The following is a 15,072-nucleotide window of genomic DNA, read 5'->3' on the forward strand; positions in this document are numbered from 1 at the left end:
TTTTACTTCATATTCTGAGACATTGCCTGGATCACAGTAGTCCATCGCCAAAATCCCCCCATGGAAACATGGGGGCAATTATTTTACAAAGACTTCCTCATATGCGTTCTCCTGTTCTATTGTTTTTCTTGTAACTTTTCATTGTTTAGCAGCCAAAGGCCTGATCCTAATCAGATCCTAATCATAGCAACCCATGATACAACAACTATCATTAGATCGCCCGTCTTTCTACATTTTTTACAGATATTTACATCTCTGTCCACGAAACTGCTCGCATGTGCTGTGCACATTTTAGAATGAGTTTTCCTGCCAATTGCATTTTTGGAGCATTCGCACATAGGCCTACTGCTGTGTGCATATTGCTGAATAAGTAGCACGACATTTTAAGCTAAACATTCTGATCTGTTCCGTCAACATTGTTAATTGATACGGCTTAAGGAAGTGTGTATACCCGCCACTACACGACTGACTCTATGCACAAGGACAACGTTGAACAATTTACACAGAAAATTTCACGAAAAATAAAAAAAACACATTTGCTGGTAGACCTGTGCAGACGCAAAGTTAAGTAACAGAATTTCAGTAAAATCTCCAAGGTTTAAATATATTTTTTTAATAGATGACAACTTTATAAAAACGATGCACACTCTTCAATGGGAAAGAAGTCTTGAGTTGTTGTGATTCTGGATGGCCAGAAAGCAACAGCAACAAGAAACAGCCTTCTGGGGAATCTTAAGTGATTTGTTTCACCTAGTTTCATCTGGTTCTTGATACCATGTCTTGTTTTGAGGTGTTTTGACTGATTTCATGTCAATGCTTATATGGCTCAGATTGGCTAGCTAACCAACAACTGTAATGACATATTTGAGAGACAAGTGCTAATTGTGCAAATGTATTTGTTTCCAATAAACACTGGAGACTAAATATAGTTTACATGTTGTCAACAATCTAAGCCAAACCTGTCTGTTTTGACACAAACTCAGCAAAAAAAAGAAACTGCCCTTTTTCAGGACCCTGTCTTTCAAAGATAATTCATAAAAATCCAAATAACTTCACAGATCTTCATTGTAAAGGGTTTAAACACTTTCCCATGTTTGTTCAATGAACCATAAACAATTAATGAACATGCACCTGTGGAACGGTCGTTAAGACACTAACAGCTTACAGACGGTAGGCAATTAAGGTCACAGTTATGAAAACTTAGGACACTAAAGAGGCATTTCTACTGACTGAAAAACACCAAAAGAAAGATGCCCAGGGTCCCTGCTCATCTGCGTGAACGTGCCTCAGGCATGCTGCAAGGAGGCATGAGGACTGCAGATGTGGCCAGGGCAATAAATTGCCATTTCCGTACTGTGAGACGCCTATGACAGCGCTACAGGGAGACAAGACTGACAGCTGATCGTCCTCGCAGTTGCAGACCACTTGTAACAACACCTGCACAGGATCGGTACATCCGAACATCACACCTGCGGGACAGGTACAGGATGGCAACAACAACTGCCCGAGTTACACCAGGAATGCACAATCCCTCCATCAGTGCTCAGACTGTCCGTAATAGGCTGAGGGAGACTGGACTGAGGGCTTGTAGGCCTGATGTAAGGCAGGTCCACACCAGACATCACCAGCAACAATGTCGCCTATGGGCACAAGCCTACAGTCACTGGACCAGACAGGACTGGCAAAAAAAGTGCTCTGCACTGACGAGTCTTGGTTTTGTCTCACCAGGGGTGATGGTCGGATTTGCATTTGTGCTCGAAGGAATGACCGTTACATCGAGGCCTGTACTCTGGAGAGGGATCGATTTGGAGGTGGAGGATCCATCATGGTCTGGGGCGTCACAGCATCATCTGACTGAGCTTGTTGTCATTGCAGGCGATCTCAGTGCTGTGTGGTACAGGGAAGACATCCTCCTCCCTCATGTGGTACCCTTCCTGCAACCTCATCCTGACATGACCCTCCAGCATGACAATGCCACCAGCCATACTGCTCGTTCTGTATGTGATTTCCTGCAAGAGAAGAATGTCAGTGTTCTGCCATGGCCAGCAAAGAGCCCAGATCTCAATCCCATTGAGCACGTCTGGGACCTGTTGGATCAGAGGTTGAGGGCTAGGGCCATTCCACCCAGAAATGTCTGTGAACTTGCAGGTGCCTTTGGTGGAAGACTGGGGTAGCATCTCACAGCAAGCACTGGCAAATCTGGTGCAGTCCATGAGGAGGAGATGCACTGCAGTACTTAATACAGCTGGTGTCCACACCAGATACTGACTGTTACTTTTGGGCACCCCTTTGTTCAGGGACACATCATTCCATTTCTGTTAGTCACATTTCTGTGGAACTTGTTCGGTTTATGTCTCAGTTGTTGATTCTTATGTTCATACAAATATTTACAGATGTTAAGTTTGCTGAAAATAAAGTAGTTGACAGTGAGAGGACATTTATTTTTTTGCTGAGTTTAGTTGCGTACAAGTCGGTTTTGTTGCTAAACAACCAACCCGTCTATGCAACCACATTTTCCAAAAACTCTGTTAAAGCTGCAATGTGTAACTTTTGGGCGACCTGACCAAATGCACCTAGCAACGCGACTTATAGAACTGTCATTCTCATTGAAAGCAAGTCTAAGAAGTGGTAGATATGTACTATGTGCGCTATTTCTATGCTTACGTTCTTAAGGTTTGTTTTTGTGACTTTTACTTAATATAATAATAATATATGCCATTTAGCAGTACACCAGCTTCAAAAACAGCTGGAAATACAATACTTTTGGTTATTGAAAATATATTTCAGAGTGGGTTAGATTGTACAGTGATTCTCTACACTGCTTTGTCGTCACAAACTGAAATTAGGAGGAATATTAGAAATTAAGCAACCAGGAAATGGCGGAGCGATTTCTGCATATTGCACCTTCAAATATCTCCTCAGAATTAAGTTTCAAAGAGGTCTGCAGAAAGAACGGGGTGTCAGCTATGACATGACACCTTAAGTTTGATATATATCTTGGTTATTGAACTACAGTAGGTGAATTGGATTTACATCCAGTAATGTAATTACATCATGGGTCCCTGATATATATTTATGGATATTGATCTAAATTCTCTTCATGGTGATGTATCCTGAATAGGTACATAAAAGAAGAAATATGCATTATCCTTCTTTTGGATACTTGGGTATTATTTTACACACTGGCTATTAATTCTAATGAGCTCCACCCCCAAGTTTGGTCCAGTTGGTCCGGACCAAACCAATCATAGATTTCTCTTTCACAAGTTACGACATCACAGCACAGTATGGCATGGTACAGTTCTGTACAGTACCATGTGTACTGTGTACTCTACTCATATGCTCTCCTTTTCTTTACTGTAATGTTCTCCACTGTACTGTCCAAACTCAGATTTGGTCCAGACAGGGCAGACTGACCAAATTTCAACATGGACGTCCGGTGTCGGTCGGTGCTCAGTGGGTGAGGATGCGTGTTACAGTACATGGAAAAGAGGGTTCGTAGTAGGTGTGCGTGAGGAAGGAGAATCAGCGCAAGTCTGGTTGTCCATACAGTTTTCAGTCTTGCTTTGACTACAAGATGAAAGAAAATAGTTATGAGCTGAACATAAGTGTGCTAGTGGAAAGGAAGACAGTAGCAGGTGACTCAACGGTGGTTTGTTAACACGATGATTTTAAATTGTAGCCAGTTCAATTGCGGACATTCCGTTACCGATTTGGTAACGGAATTACGACTTTTAATAACTTTCTAATACATAATCAAATGTTTATCAGTAAATACACTAGCTTATTTGGTAGGTCTACCTATACTTGTTACTTCTGTGAACTTTCATTATCCTCCCTCAGAGAGAAAGTTGAAAATATCTTAAACATATGGGTTTTTGGAAACGAAAGGCACATTTTTAGGATGGAAAATTGTTGAAAAATGTACAGTTGAAGTTTACATACAACTCAGCCAAATACATTTAAACTCAATTTTTCACAATTCCTGACATTTAATCAGAGTAAAAATTCCTTGTTTTGGGTCAGTTAGAATAACCACTTTATTTTAAGAAAATGGGAAATGTCAGAATAATAGTAGAGAGGATCATTTTGTTCAGCTTTTATTTATTTCATCACATTCCCAGTGGGTCAGAAGTTTACATACATTCAATTAGTATTTGGTAGCATTGCCTTTAAATTTTTTAATTTGGGTAAAACGTTTTGGGTAGCCTTCCACAATAAGTTGGGTGAATTTTGGCCCATTCCTCCTGACAGAGCTAGGGTAACTGAGTCAGGTTTGTAGGCCTCCTTGCTCACACACCCTTTTACAGTTCTGCCTACACAATTTTCTATAGGATTGAGGTCAGGGCTTTGTGATGGCCACTCCAATACCTTGACTCTGTTGTCCTTAAGCCATTTTGCCACAACTTTGGAAGTATGCTTGGGGTCATTGTCCATTTGGAAGACCCATTTGTGACCGAGCTTTAACTTCCTGATATCTTGAGATGTTGCTTCAATATATCCACACAATTTTCCTGCATCATGATGCCATCTTATTTGTGACATACACCAGTCACACCTGCAGCAAAGCACCCCCACAACATGATGCTGCCACCCCCGTGCTTCACGGTTGGGATGGTGTTCTTCGGCTTGCAAGCCTCCCCCTTTTTCCTCCAAACATAACAATGGTCGTTATGGCCAAACAGTTCTATTTTTGTTTCATCAGTCCAGAAGACATTTCCTCCGAAAAGTACGTTCTTCGTCCTCATGTGCAGTTGCACACCGTAGTCTGGCTTTTTTATGGCGGTTTTGGAGCCGTGGCTTGTTCCTTGCTGAGCGGCCTTTCAGGTTGTCGATCTAGGACTTGTTTTTACTGTGGATACAGATGCTTTTGTACCCGTTTCCTCCAGCATCTTCACAAAGTCCTTTGCTGTTCTGTGATTGATTTGCACTTTTCGCACCAAAGTACATTCATATCTCGGAGACCAAACTTGTCTCCTTCCTGAGCGGTATGACAGCTGCGTGGTCCCATGTTGTTTATACTTGCGTAGTATTGTTTGTACAGATGAATGTGGTACCTTAAGGCGTTTGGAAATTGCTCCCAACAATGAACCAGACTTGGAGGTATACCATTTTTTTTTTACTGAGGTCTTGGCTGATTTATTTTGATTTTCACATGATGTCAAGCAAAGAGGCACTGAGTTTGAAGGTAGGCCTTGAAATACATCCACAGGTACACCTCCAATTCACTCAAATGATGTCAATTAGCCTATCAGAAGCTTCTAAAACCATGACATCATTTTCTGTAATTTTCCGAGCTGTTTAAAGGCACAGTCAACTTAGTGCATGTAAACTTCTGACCCACCTGAATTGTGATACAGTTAATTAAGTGAAATAATCTGTCTGTAAACAATTGTTGGAAAAATTACTTGTGTCATGTCCTAACCAACTTGCCAAAACTATAGTTTGTTAAGAATAAATTTGTGGAGTGGTTGAAAAATGAGTTTTAATGACTCCAACCTAAGTGCATGTAAACTTCTGACATCAACTGTATATATGCCTTAATAAAAAAATGTTTTAAAAAAGACTCGCCCATGCTTAACTAGTGAGGCTCGACAAACGATAGTCAGGTTTCCATCCAAATGGCGACAGCTTTTCATGCAAATATTAAAAATTGAATAAAAACATTATGGGCATTTTCACATGAAATGTTTCCTTCAAACTGACAAATAACTTTTGCGGTTAAAATTCCCATGTATTGAACAAAAAAATACAAGTTAAATTGGTTTCCATCGCATTTTCAACTCTACTGATTGTTTTGTCACAAAACCTGTTGCGTTATATAGCAAAATGTGCCCAGTCTGGTCTTGGCACATGCGCTCTAGCCAACAGCTCGCAGGAAGTGCGGGTAGGCTACCTTCATGAGATTATAAAGACTGAGCTAGATTATTTTTTTTGTCAAATGCAGTGGAGGCTGGTGGGAGGAGCTATAGGATGGGCTCATTGTAATGGCATAAATGGAATGGTATCTAACATATGGAAACCATGTTTGACTCCGTTCCATTAATTCCAGTCCAGTCATTACAATGAGCCCCTCCTATAACTCCTCCCACCAGCCTCCACTGGTCAAATGGCAGCCAAGCATCATGATCATGTAACCAGAATAAAACCCTTGATATTTATTGAAAAGGTGCATCAGGTTCATCACCGGGCACTTTCACCACCCTGTGAAGTTCATCCAGTGCAGGCTGCTGAGGGGAGGACGGCTCATAATAATGGCTGGAACGGAGCAAATGGAATGGCATCAAACACATGGTAACCATGCGTTTGATCCCATTCCTCTCCTGCTATTTTCACGAGCCCGTTAAAAGTGCCACCAACCTCCTGTGAGTTCGTCATAACTTATTTCATCTGTATCCTAAAACTGGAAGCTTTCCCTGAGTCGTAGCGGGAGACCACACAACATATTGCATGACTCCGAAGTTTACTTCTATATGATGGGTATTATACCAATATCTTTTTAGATTTATTCTTGCCTCCTATAAGACCCTATGAGTTGTGAACCGTACATGAGACAGACAACATCTTGGTGTCATTTACACTCTTCATAGTTTGCTTTAATATATGGGGTGTCTAGATGATGAAATAAACATATTTCACATTCATTTGTTCAACATTGCAAAATATGAATCGCAAAACTACGCGTTTAGATTTTGTTCATTTTTAGACATATTGTTTAAAGCAATATACTCTACAAGTACATCACATTTACATGACAAATTAATGATTGATTGTGTAGCAGTAATAATCAATTGTATGAGCACCACCCCCAGAGTGAATGGGAAAATGGATTCAAAGGGAACTCCTCCTGCTGGTGATTTGCTGAATGTGTAATCTTAATTAAAAGGAGGGCTTGGATTGGTTCATGACATGTAATGTACATTTCAATGTATAAAATCATATTTTCAAACGTACCAGGGAGCCCACTCTGGATGTGATGTACTTGTAGAGTATATTGTTTAAAAAATAAATTAAATTTAAAAAAATTGGTTGACATATTAAGTGTCATTTTGTGTGATTCTGTCTTTAAGGGCGTGTTCGTAAATTCACTCCGTCGTGCCAGAGTGTGCTCAGAGTGCATTTATGAGTGTCGTTAGATTGTCCGTTAGTAAATTCAGAGCGTTTTGCTCTTGGAGCGTACAGAGAACACACTGGACGCTCTGGCCGAGGAGTGAGGTTGATCCGATCTTTCTGACCTCCCAATAGCAGTCAAGCACGCAACCGAACTTGATTGCTACTTCCAGACACAAATGAGAGAACACCTCACTCTGAACATCATTCAGGTGTAACAGTAACAATAATAAAAGATTAAAATTATACTAGTACTTTTTTATGCTAAGTGCAAAGTCTCTCCCAATTCACACAGCAGTATCACCCAGTCTTTGAGTCAGAGGATTCCAAAAGCATCTCTTCTGCCCATCTGTAAAAAAAAAAAAAAAAAAAAAACGAGGAAGAGTTGATGAGTGTCACACATTAAAAAGGGTGAGATTACTAAACACTTGTGATGTACCGTCTTATTAGTAATCCCCTTTTGTCCCTTCGGAGGTGTTTGCCAACACCTGATGGGCATGGCAGCGTAGAACAGCTCCAGGCCCCTCGTCACAAATACTGGTCATGAAGGAGCCCGACTTCGGAAAGTATTCAGACCCTTTCACTTTCTCCACATTGTTACGTTACAGCCATATTCTAAAATGGATTCAATAAAAAAATGTTTGTCATCAATTTACACACAATACCCCATAATGACAAAGCTAACAAGTTTTTAGAAAGCTTTGCAAATTGATTAAAAAATTTAAAAAAAGAAAAAATATTTATATATATATATATATATTGCTATGAGACTATGCATCCTGTTTCCATTGATCAACCTTGAGATGTTTCTACAACTTGATTGGAGTACACCTGTAGTAAATTCAATTGATTGGACATGATTTGGAAAAGCAGACACCCGTCTATACAGGGTCCCAAAGTTGAAAATGGATGTCAGAGCACTTGGTGGAACCACCGAGACTCTTCCTAGAGCTGGCCGCCCGGCCAAACTGAGCAATCGGGGGAGAAGGGCCTTGGTCAGGGAGATGACCAAGAACCCGTGGGTCACTCTGACAGAGCTCAAACGTTCCTCTGTGGAGATGGGGGACCTTCCAGAAGGACAACCATCTCTGCAGCACTCCACCAATCAGACATTTATGGTAGAGTGGCCAGACGGAAGCCACTCCTCAGTAAAAAGGAACACGACAGCCCGCTTGGAGTTTTCCAAAAGACACCTAAAGGACTCAGACCAAGAGAAACAAGATTCTCTAGTCTGATGAAACCAAGATTGAACTCTTTGGCCTGAATGCCAAGCGTCACATCTGGAGAAAACCAGGCACCACTCATCACCTGGCCAATACCATCCCTACGGTGAAGCATCATGGTGGCAGCATCATGCTGTGGGGATGTTTTTCAGGGGCGGGGACTGGGAGACTAGTAAGGATTGAGGGAAATGGATGGAGCTAAGTACAGAGATTCTTAATTAAAACCTGCTCCAAAGCAGTCATGACCTCAGACTGGGGGAGAAAGTTCACTGTCCAACAGGACAACGACCCTAAGCACACAGCCAAGACAATACAGGAGTGGCTTTGGGACAAGTTTCTGAATGCGGCCCAGACAGAGCCCGGACTTGAACCCTATCGAATATCTCTAGAGACCTGAAAATAGCTGTGCAGCGACGCTCCCAATCCAACCTGACAGAGCTTGAGAGGATCTGCAGAGAAGAATGGGAGAAACTCCCCAAATACAGGTGTGCAAGCTTGTTGCGTCATACCCAAGAAGACTCAAGGCTGTAATCGCTGCCAAAGCTACTTCAACAAAGTACTGAGTAAAGGGTCTGAATTACTTATGTCAATGTGATATCATTTATTTATTTATTTTATACATTTGCAAAAATGTCTAAACCTGTTTTTTGTGTGTTGATTGATGAGGGGCAAAAAAATATTTAATCAATTTTAGAATAAGGCTGTGACGTAACAAAATGTGGAAAGAGTGAAGGAGTCTGAATACATTCCAAATGCACTGTATATCCAACCCAGCTCCTATATCACTGAGGGAGAGGGGGAAAGACATTCACCATACAGTCATGGAAGCCACCAGTAAATACACAATTCAACATAGCCAATCAGAGATCCTGATACACAGCTAAATCACAAGGGACCCGTGCCAGCATGGAATTACTCACTCCACCCAGGAGTAGTCCACTGGCAGTGTTGAAGGGGACACCTCCTTACAACATAGATATACACACACATCAATGATTACATTATCAATGGTGGTTAGGTGAATTCCAGGACAGATCGTGTTTTGACCATTGACCAAATTAAATGTGACCAACCTGATTCAAGTGTCCTCCATTACTCTGATATCTCCTGATATGGTAGGACTGGTGTATAACAGCTCCTGATATGGTAGGAGGGTTCCTAGATGCTGCTGAACAACACATCCACCAGGTTTTGTATGTAGGCTGTGAATAAAAATAAAATATAACTCAATCATAGCGAGAAAAATAACTATAGTTTGGAAATAATTGATATGCTAATAGAGGGACTAACTACAGAATAGATTCTGCCCGGTGACGCTGAACGCCGTTACTATGCAACCAGCTGTGTACGTTGCTGAATGCTTCCTGATAACGTTTTGCCATTCACTGCCAGAGCCATAGTTATATTTGTAGTAGATTAGTACCATTATTTTCTAAGGCAAAAATAAATTAACGAAAAACTTATCACAGTCATGTTTTGGGTTAGCAGACGAAGCCCCCAAATGCTAGCTAGCTACCTCATTTGCAAATCCGGGTAAGTTATATCTTTGTCCGAGTTTAAATGAGTTGGCTAGTGTTGAAACATTATTGACAGTAAGCTGGCTACATGTTATTATTAGCTAGAAAGCTAGTATCCAAGTGCCTGCCCTGTATCGACTTAAATTTGAGCAAATAATAAAATGTCAATGGGCTACAATTAGCTGTTGTTAGCTAGCTAAGGTCAGCTATGCACATTGTCCTCAGATGCTACATCACATTACACGTTAGCTTGATGTATTTAGCTAGCTACCGTATCATTCTCCTTTCATCTGCGGCATCATAGATAGCCTGGCACGCTAACATTATCAAATCATGTTGTATAACCAAAAATAACTGCTAGCTAGTACCAGCTATATACTTAGCTAAAGTACTCACCGACACCAGTGGTTTGACGGTTGACAGGCAGCGGAAGATACGCTGTCGCAAGTAATCCATTCCTGGCCATATTGTTGAAATGCATTGGAAGTTTGCAACAACTTTATGGAAGCCCATTCTTACTCCTATTTGCGAGAAAAAAAAAAGTGCTTACGTTGCACCCATATGCAGACTTGACAACGAATGTCCACATGGCATCTGGGAACATAGCACAACATAGCACAAGGTGTTGTCTCTGGGCAATTAGTAGTTGTGTAAAGTCCTTAAGTAAAACTACTTAAGTAGTTTATTTGGGGTATCTGTACTTTACTATTTATATGTTGACAACTTTTACCACCCAACATTCTTAAAGAAAATTATGTACTTTTTACTCCATACATTTTCCCTGGCACCCAAGAGTACTCGTTACATTTGGAATGCATAGCAGGACAGAAAAATGGTCCAATTCACACACTTATCAAGAGAACATTCCTGGTCATCCATATTGTGTCTGATCTGGCGGACTCACTAAACACATGCTTCGTTTGTAAATGATGTCTGAGTGTTGGTGTGCCCCTGGCTATCTGGGGAAAAAAGAAAATGGTACCTCCTGGTTTGCTTAATATAAGGCATTTGAAATGATTTATACTTTAACTTTTGATACTTAAGTATACCCAACACTCCAGTAAGTTGTAAAAGAACTCACAAAACTCCATTTCGGACGATACTGACAAAAATTATCCCATTTACACTTTGTAGTCAATTTTGGCACCAGAATGAATGATTGACTCATATTGATGCCACATAGGGCATTTAAAACCAGACATATTGCTTCTAAGAGACCGTTTAAATGTTGAATAAATTAATGTGTAAATGTTTCAATCTAGATGTTCTTCATACGTTAGAAGACACCAAGTATAATGACACCAAGATGTTGTCCAACCACGATTGTGTTCTGACCCCAGTGTAGCTCAATGTAAACAAGGGTAACATTTAGGCTTACGCTGACATTTTGATAACCATGTAAATCTCTCTTGGACAAGATGACTTATCAATATAGTCGGCTCTACTTACGTTCAGATTTTAAAATGCTAATAAGCATCAAAGTAGACATGCAAAACTACAAATCCCTGCAAGCTCCAGCACATCACTCTAGCTGACACCTTTGCGTACAGGTATTGTGTCAATTTAAAACTTTCACAGGACAGATCACAGAATTGGGAATTTAAAGAAGTGTAGCCAATTTATTTCTTACTACATTTAGCTAACATTAGATAGCTAATTCAGAGATTCTTACCTTTGCCTCGATTCAGCAGTCTCGTCCAGGTCATCATGGCATTTGTAGTCCTTTATGATAGCCATATTAGCAGCTAATTTGCAATGCATTATTGGGGGGTAAATACAGGCAAATATATTTATAAAAAGTAACTTTGTCCTAGAGAGCTTTACACAGTTATCAAAACATCACGCCAGGGTAAGCAACGAAACACAGCTCTTATTTGAAATGTTTCTAAAATCCCCTATGAGGAAAAATGAATGGCGGGAAAACAATTGGAACCATTTCCATGTTTGACCGCTACATTTATGGGTATTATGACCCATACTGTGGTACTCTATAGCCGCATTCAAAACAACTGGAAACTCAGAAAAATGCGAGATCAAATCAGTGATCTTCAGGTCCTAGCTCCCGAGTTGGAATTCCAAGTTGGATGACTTAATATACATTTTTTCCCAGTCGGATATTTTTATTTATTTATTTTTTATAAAGTGTTCCCAGTTGTTTTAAAATCAATTAAATCGGAAGTGTGAGATTTCCAAGTTGTTTTGAATGCGGCATATTTCAGAGTTGTTTTGAACCCGGCATAATTTTGTGACGTGTGACTCAAATTACGTCACCCCCGTAACATTCACATTGGAATCAAAACAGTGCAACGCCAATGCATCATACGGCGCCGCGGGCGTACAATTAATTTAAAATTAAATAATCTAATAATCCAAACCCAGTCCAGACAACTATGCAAAAACTATCCGCCTGTGTGTATAACCTGTAGCTAACAGCAAGCAAACGCCTCAGGGTTCCGACTGTTTGCAAAGTGTGTGGTGACAGGAGAGGTGGTGCTCAATCACGGTCCAGCTCTAGATTTTAGGCGAACGTTACTTAGCTCATCCTTTGCAAGTAACTCTGCATGATCTAATAATTTGAGTATGGCAATGGCTGCGTTGTTACTTTATGATAATGATCTAGTTACAGTATAGGCAGGAAATAGATACATGGCAGGGTAAAGGCACCCACAAACGTATTGTTGCTATCTAGTGATCTAAACAGTTGAGTGTGGTAGCAATGGTTGTTCAATGACAATAGCTACAGTACTGGGTATCTAGCTAGCTAGTTAGCGTGACAAATATATAAGCTATCGTTATAGTTATGACATGACATCTGGCTTGTTATCTACCAATCTTTACAACCTGTATAGACCAAGCAGACTTTTCCAACGACTTCATAAAACACTGATCTGGCATTAGCTATAAATCCTTTAAGTGACCAGCTATAGCTCAGCTAGCTAATAAAGTTAGCTTGCTGACTAGCATTGGGACCAGTGCCAAGGAGTGCGGGCGAGTCTGCAGAAATGCAAGCTATGCTAACTACTTAGCATTACAAGTCTTACCTTGATCTTTGTATCTAGGTCCCCCGTCCTCCACAGCATTTAATAAACTGGTGTTTAGTTGGTCCTCGTGACAAATCCTCTTCTATATCCCAGACACGGAACATGCACCAGCCGGTTTTCACAATGCCATCCGTTCTCCTCTAGCTTGCTAATTTGATTTCATTTCGTGGCGAGACTGATTCGCCTTTGTCTGACTGACAGTGGCCATATTGACATTAATAGCGAGCGCACTGAGGTTCTCTGGGATTCGTAGTTTTGGAAATTCCTATTGCAGGAACGTCTCAGAAACATACGATCTTGAATGCACCCTTGATAAACTCTTTCTTTGGATTTGACCGCCGCCTGGCGGAATTGTTGTCTAATAATCCAACCACATTTTTTTCACTAATAGAGATGTTGTTTTCCAAAAAGTTCTAAAAGTTATCCACTTCAAAAATTAGTTGCAAAATTAATAGGAAATATAGTGAAGACATTGACAAAGTTATAATGATTTTTAATTGAAATAATAATTGTCTTTCAAACTTTGCTTTCATCAAAGAATCCTCCATTTGCAGCTATTACAGCCATGCAGACCTTTGGCATTCTAGTTGTCAATTTGTTGAGGTAATCTGAATAGATTTCATGCTTCCTGAAGCAGTCTGGGTCAACAGGGTAACAGGTCACCTCCACCAGTCTGGGTCAACATGGTAACAGGTCACCTCCACCAGTCTGGGTCAACATGGTAACAGTTCACCTCCACCAGTCTGGGTCAACATGGTAACAGGTCACCTCCACCAGTCTGGGTCAACATGGTAACAGGTCTTCTCCACCAGTCTGGGTCAACATGGTAACAGGTCACCTCCACCAGTCTGGGTCAACATGGTAACAGGTCACCTCCACCAGTCTACTCAACATGGTAACAGGTCACCTCCACCAGTCTGGGTCAACATGGTAATGGGTCACCTCCACCAGTCTGGGTCAACATGGTAACAGGTCTCCTCCACCAGTCTGGGTCAACATGGTAACAGGTCTCCTCCACCAGTCTGGGTCAACAGGGTAATGGGTCACCTCCACCTGTCTGGGTCAACATGGTAACAGGTCACCTCCACCAGTCTGGGTCAACATGGTAACAGGTCACCTCCACTAGATACAGTCTGGGTCAACATGGTAACAGGTCTCCTCCACCAGTCTGGGTCAACATGGTAACAGGTCTCCTCCACCAGTCTGGGTCAACAGGGTAATGGGTCACCTCCACCTGTCTGGGTCAACATGGTAACAGGTCACCTCCACCAGTCTGGGTCAACATGGTAACAGGTCATCTCCACCAGTCTGGGTCAACATGGTAACAGGTCACCTCCACCTGTCTGGGTCAACAGGGTAACAGGTCACCTCCACCAGTCTGGGTCAACATGGTAATGGGTCATCTCCACCAGTCTGGGTCAACATGGTAATGGGTCACCTCCACCAGTCTGGGTCAACATGGTAATGGGTCACCTCCACCAGTCTGGGTCAACATGGTAACAGGTCACCTCCACCAGTCTGGGTCAACATGGTAATGGGTCACCTCCACCAGTCTGGGTCAACATGGTAACAGGTCAACTCCACCTGTCTGGGTCAACATGGTAACAGGTCACCTCCACCAGTCTGGGTCAACATGGTAACAGGTCACCTCCACCAGTCTGGGTCAACATGGTAACAGGTCACCTCCACCAGTCTGGGTCAACAGGGTAACAGGTCATCTCCACCAGTCTGGGTCAACATGGTAACAGGTCACCTCCACCAGTCTGGGTCAACATGGTAACAGGTCACCTCCACCAGTCTGGGTCAACATGGTAACAGGTCACCTCCACCAGTCTGGGTCAACATGGTAACAGGTCACCTCCACCAGTCTGGGTCTACATGGTAATGGGTCACCTCCACCAGTCTGGGTCAACATGGTAATGGGTCCTCTCCACCAGTCTGGGTCAACATGGTAACAGGTCACCTCCACCAGTCTGGGTCAACATGGTAATGGGTCACCTCCACCAGTCTGGGTCAACATGGTAACAGGTCACCTCCACCAGTCTGGGTCTACATGATAACAGGTCACCTCCACCTGTCTGGGTCAACATGGTAATGGGTCACCTCCACCAGTCTGGGTCAACATGGGCCAGCATCCAGCTATATGAGTAGAATGTATGCACACATGACTGTAAGTCGCTT

General features: G+C 41.8%; 1 protein-coding gene across 1 annotated transcript in view; it reads right to left on the reverse strand.

Annotated features, from left to right (window-relative positions):
- Positions 1 to 11,997, reverse strand: part of LOC124046311 (homeobox-containing protein 1-like) — a 30,196-nt gene extending 18,199 nt beyond the window's left edge. Inside the window, exon 1 of the mRNA XM_046366544.1 lies at positions 11,523 to 11,997. Coding sequence (XP_046222500.1) covers positions 11,523 to 11,611 — 89 coding nt within the window. The 5' untranslated portion in view covers positions 11,612 to 11,997. The remainder of the gene's footprint in view (positions 1 to 11,522) is intronic.
- Between the last annotated feature and the right edge of the window lie 3,075 nt (positions 11,998 to 15,072).

The sequence above is a fragment of the Oncorhynchus gorbuscha genome, linkage group LG10, assembly GCF_021184085.1.
Source record: "Oncorhynchus gorbuscha isolate QuinsamMale2020 ecotype Even-year linkage group LG10, OgorEven_v1.0, whole genome shotgun sequence".
NCBI classification, from domain to species: Eukaryota; Metazoa; Chordata; class Actinopteri; order Salmoniformes; family Salmonidae; genus Oncorhynchus; species Oncorhynchus gorbuscha.